The sequence below is a fragment of the Octopus bimaculoides genome, chromosome 28 (genome assembly GCF_046866305.1).
Source record: "Octopus bimaculoides isolate indiv1 chromosome 28, ASM4686630v1, whole genome shotgun sequence".
Taxonomy (NCBI): Eukaryota; Metazoa; Mollusca; class Cephalopoda; order Octopoda; family Octopodidae; genus Octopus; species Octopus bimaculoides.
In genome coordinates, this window is record NC_142955.1 from 23,676,701 (window position 1) to 23,682,710 (window position 6,010).

Sequence of the window (6,010 nt, forward strand, 5' to 3'; positions counted from 1 at the left end):
TAAGGGATGAGGAATTATGTGCATTATTTACATTATTTACATTTGACAGATATTTGTCCTCATCTAGTTTGTTGTCAACACGTTTCGGCTGATATACCCACCAGCCTTTATCAGGTGTCTTGGGGGAAATTTCAAACCTGAGTTCTCATTCCTAAGGTATTTTCGATGTTAGTATTATTATTATTATTATTATTGTTCGGGTCACTGCTTGGAATCGAACTTGGAATCTCAGGGTTAGTAGCCCGTGCTCTTAACCACTATACCATATGCCTATAGGCATAATCCTCAGTCATTGGAAATTCAAAATGTCTGAAGACTAGCGTCACGCTTGAAACTCAGAGTACCAACGAATTTGAATCAAACTGTTTTGATCCATACTTGTAACTCCCAATAAATTGGTTGAGTGCTCTTCTTTCGTTTGTCCACACACACACCAATAGTAATAAAAACAACAGATACAGTGAATGTAAAATATACGAAATATTTTATTGGTCAGTAAATTATAAGAGAGGATAGTGGTATAAAGTAGACACTGGTTTGTGAACGAGGACACTGGAATTGGGAGACAATGCTCGCAGACACCCGAGCGTAGACAGTTTTGGTGGCTGGTTGATGACACCGGACAGAATATCAAAGAGGGTACACGAATGGGACAGTGGTGGGAATACTTGAAGAGGACAGAATTTAGGGGACACCGGAGGGAAACAGATCTGGAGAGATACTAGATGTGTACACTAGATAGGGCTGCTAATACAAGCCAGTGTTGAGAGATATAAGAAGGAGACAAGGGAGCAAAATTTGGGGGGCATGATACTGGAGGGAGTACACTGAAAGGGACCGTGTTAGGGATTGGGAGGGTACACTAGAGTGACAGTGTAGAGAGACACTAGAAGGAGAAAGGAGACATTAGTGGGTATACTTGAAGGGGACATTAGAGGGGAACAGGGTGAGGTGGAGACTGGTGGGAAACACTGAAAAAAGACACTGGAGGGACAGTGTTGTGAAAGTAGACACAAAAGAGATTCAAGAGAAAACTGAGAGGGACAGCATTAGGGGACACTGAAGGTGGACAGCAGTGGAGGACACTAGAAATGTGACATTGATGTGCCACAGTATTGAGAATGCTACAGGGACAGTATTGGGGGACAATAAAGGGAAATATCTATTGTATTAGGGACCTCTAGAGGGACAGTATGCAGTGACACTAAAGAATTGATATTGGGAGACATGGGAAAAGGGGCAGTATCAGAAATACTAAAAAACATGGGATGAGGACAGTAGAGAAGAATAGTAGGACAATTTTGGGGACACTAAAAGAGAAGGCTGTGTGGGATCAGTATATGGAGACATTAGAGGAAAAGTTTAAGGGGGGACATAAAAATGGGACAGTGTTGGAGATACTGATGTGTGACTGTGTGAAGGGATACTAGAGTAGGACAAGTTAGAGAGACACTGGGGGGATATAGATTGGGGAATATTACAGAGACTGTCTTGGGAGACAATGGAAGAGGACAGTTTTAAAGGGCTTTATATGAACATGGTTTCAGAGACACAAGAGGGAGACAGCATTTTTGCGGGACAGTGGAAGGGAGCAATGTTGGAGACATTAGTGGAGGGTCAATGTTTGAGGACACTGAAAAGGGACAGCAGTTGAATCTGAACTGGAGTATGGACAATTCAGGGGACAATAGAGGACATTTTAAGGAGATGCTGGCTGGACACGAGACCATCTTGGTTGACCTGTAAGAGAGAGAGAGAAAGAAAGAAAGAGCGTGAGTATGTGTGTAATAATAAGTATGAGAGAGAGAGAGAGAGAGAGTATGAGTGGAGATGATGAGTGAAGATGTAGAGGAAGTTTCTGAGTGAGAGTGTAAGCAAGTGTATGCATATATACAGACATACATATATAAATATGTATAAACACATGTATGTATTCATATATATCATCATCATCATCATTATCATCATCGTCATCGTCATCATCATCATCATCATCATCACCAATGTCAACAACATTTAATGTCTGTTTTCCATGCTGGCATAGGTTGGATGGCTTGACAGGAACTGGTAAGCCCAGGAGGCCTCCCCAGGATTCCATAGTCTTGGTTTCAACAGACGGATGCCCTTCCTGATGCCAACCACTCTGTAGAGTATGCTTTTATATGGCACCATCACCAGTGCCTTTTATGTGGCACCAACACCCACGCCAACACTTTTTATGTGACACCTTGGAATGTATATACGTATGTATGTATTACTGTATGTATATATGCATGTATGTATGTATGTATGTGTGAAAATATGCATGCATGCATGTATATACACATAGCATAAATATGTGTGTATGTGAGTGTGTATTACATTTATATAAATATATAGACGTAGGAGTGGCTGTGTGGAAAGTAGCTTGCTTACCAACCACATGGTTCCGGGTTCAGTCCCACTGCATGGCACCTTGGGCAAGTGTCTTCTACTATAGCCTCGGGCCGACCAAAGCCTTGTGAGTGGATTTGGTAGACGGAAACTGAAAGAAGCTCGTTGTATATATGTATATGTATATATGTGTGTGTGTATATGTTTGTGTTTCTGTGTTTGTCCCCCCAACATAGCTTGACAACTGATGATGGTATGTTTATGTCCCCGTAAATTAGTGGTTCGACAAAAGAGACCGATAGAATAAGTACTAGGCTTACAAAGAATAAGTCCTGGGGTCGATTTGCTTGACTGAAGGCGGTGCTCCAACATGGCTACAGTCAAATGACTGAAACAAGAAGAAAAGGCAAAAGACAAATGATATATTCTTTTCTACTCTAGGTACAAGGTCCGAAATATTTGGGGAGTGGGCCAGTCGATTAGATTGACCCCAGTACGCAACTGGTACTTAATTTATCGACCCCGAAAGGGATGAAAGGCAAAGTCGAACTCGGCGGAATTTGAACTCAGAAGACAAAATACATATTACATAAAGCAAGTGCGCATGTGCGCATGTGCACGTGTGTGTGTGTGTGTATACATAGGACTTGAACTTACATAAACATTAAAATGCTGTGTGTGTGTGTGTGTGTGTGTGTGTGTCTAGTTTTCGGTGTCAGCGTCATCGTTCTCAGGGCTGTCCTCCTCCTTGTCTTCGCTGCCATCTTCAGTGGGTTCTGAAAGTATAAGGAAAGAACACACATTGTAAGTGGGACCCAGGGTGGGAGTCGGACCAATGGTGACATTTGAACATCATCAACAACAACAACAACAACAACAACAACAACAACAACAACAACAGTAACAATTAAGTGCAGGCATCTTCTTTTATTTTCCAGTCATTTGACTGTGGCCATGCTGGAGCACCACCTTGAAAGAAGGGCTTTAGTGAAACAAACTGACCCCAGGGCATATTTCTGAAGCCTTGTAATTATTCTATTGGTCCCTTTTCACTGAACCGCTAGGTTACGGGGATGTAAACACACCAACACCAGTTGTCAAAGTGTGAGGGCCAACAAACACATACACAAAGACACACACATATATATATATATATACACACGACAGGCTTCTTTCAGTTTCTGGTTACCAATTCCATTCACAAGGTTTTGGTCAGCCTGAGACTATAGTAGAAGACATTTAGCCAAAGTGCCATGCAGTGGGACTGAACCTGGAACCATGTGGTTGGGAAGCAAGCTTTTTATCACATAGCCACACCTATGTATATATAGGTATATAAATATGTAACATATAGTATAATCATAAACAGGGCAAATTGCAGACTGCAAAAAAATTACAAACAACCTGAACTGATTTTTGAACCTTATTGGGTTCTCATCAGAGGCATCCACATCATTCTGAAAGTCTCCAGAGACACAAGCAGCTAAACTGTTTATATACTCAACAAATGCAGTAGTTACTCTATGAAGGAGTCCCAAACACTCTATAAATACCAGTGGTCTATCAACGGGGATCTTAGTCCGCACAGTATCAAGGTATGCCATAGTATATACGTAACACAGGGTATAATTATAAACAGGGCAAATTTTAGCCATTTCTCTGCAGATTTGAAAAATAATAGACATACAGGTGCAGGAGTGGCCGTGTGGTAAGTAGCTTGCTTACCAACCACATGGTTCCGGGTTCAGTCCCACTACGTGGCATCTTGGGCAAGTGTCTTCTACTATAGCCTCGGGCTGACCAAAGCATTGTGAGTGGATTTGGTAGATGGAAACTGAAAGAAGCCCGTCGTATATTTGTATATATATATATATGTGTGTGTGTGTGTGTGTATGTTTGTGTATCTGTGTTTGTCCCCCTAACATTGACAACCGAGGCTGGTGTGTTTATGTCTCCATAACTTAGCGGTTCAGCAAAAGAGACTGATAGAATAAGTACAAGGCTTACAAAGTATAAGTCCCGGGGTCAATTTGCTCGACTAAAGGTGGTGCTCCAGCATGGCCGCAGTCTAATGACTGAAACAAGTAAAAAAGTAAAAGTATATATATATATATATATATATATATATATATATATATATATATATATAAACAAATACAAACGAACACGTATTAACAGAGAATATAGGTGATACAGACACTCCCCATACACATAAGAAAAAAGAAAGCAAAGGACCACTGATGAGGTCACAGAAGTGTGACGAAAGAACTCTGGCCGAAATAGGATTAATGTAATATAATGTAATATAAAGCTGAAGCAAATCAACACCAAATATACAGTGCGTGTGTTTTTATTGGCTAAACTGGCAATATGACCATCCCCAAGTACAACAACACACACACACACACACACACACACACACACACACACACACACACACACACACACACACACATATATATATATATATATATATATATATATATATACTTTGTTTATATCATCGTTTGAAAAAATAAGTATTCTTGTATTTTTTTATTATTCAATTGACTTTTAATGATAATTAAATAAACGTTCTTAGTCTTGAATAGTCTAGCTTTAACTATTGCACCGGTTAAATATGTGTTAATATTATCTTTATTATTATTTTAACCTTAAACTTCGTTCAAATTGTATTTAAAACGAAAAAAAAAATTATTTAAGTTGGTTTTTGTATATAATATGCCTCTTAGCATATATTATAATGGATGTAGGGTTGATTATGGAATGTTTATTATTTTGATATTTTTAATAATATTTTTCTATCTTTATACAATAAGTATTTTATATAAATTCATTTGGTACTTATTGTTGGTTGATATATACATTTATTTATTATTATTATTGTTGTATTTTGACCTGAAGATTAGCTATATTTTTTAATAGAATTGATTTTCGACAGTTTTAATCGATTTTAATCAATTTATATTTCCTTTCTATTTGAAAATTAGTTATGAAACATGTGTAGTCATTTTATTATCTTTATCTTATGATATTTACTTTGTATTATATTATACTTATTTATTGTGCTTTTACTTATTAATTTCTTTATATGTAACAGTGGATTTTCATCGATGAGTTCATGAACCTTGGTTCTTTCCCCTAAAACCATATATATATATATATATATATATATATATATATATATATATATATATATATATATATATATATATATATATATATATATATATATATATATATATATATATATATATATATATATATATATATAAGTGTTGTAAAGTGGTCTTTTGCCACTGTTGTACATGTCTTTTGACGACAGCTGCTGCTTTAACAGATATTTCCATATTCTGAAGTTGTCGATGGAATGGTTCTATCTGGCACTGTATGACCCCCATTGGTACAGTGTCATTACCCTCAAAAGGTTGGATCATTATAACGTCCACTCAGTGTCACAGTACAATTACTATATCAGCACAGACACAACTATCTACGCAGTCTACACGTACTTTCGACCTTCTGTTATCAACCGCCAACTGGTATATTTATAATGGCTGGCTACTACCACTTTTTACCGGGAAGGGTGTACAGTTTCACTATACAGCAATAATTAAACCAAGGATATAAATCCACT

At 37.8% G+C, this 6,010-nt stretch overlaps 1 protein-coding gene across 1 annotated transcript in view; it reads right to left on the minus strand.

Moving 5' to 3' along the window:
* Positions 1 to 467: 467 nt before the first annotated feature.
* Positions 468 to 6,010, minus strand: part of LOC106876917 (uncharacterized) — a 13,072-nt gene continuing 7,529 nt past the window's right edge. The window contains exons 3-4 of the mRNA XM_014925671.3: positions 3,031 to 3,149; positions 468 to 1,740 (exon numbers count right to left, since the gene is read on the minus strand). Coding sequence (XP_014781157.1) covers positions 3,076 to 3,149 — 74 coding nt within the window. The 3' untranslated portion in view covers positions 468 to 1,740; positions 3,031 to 3,075. The remainder of the gene's footprint in view (positions 1,741 to 3,030; positions 3,150 to 6,010) is intronic.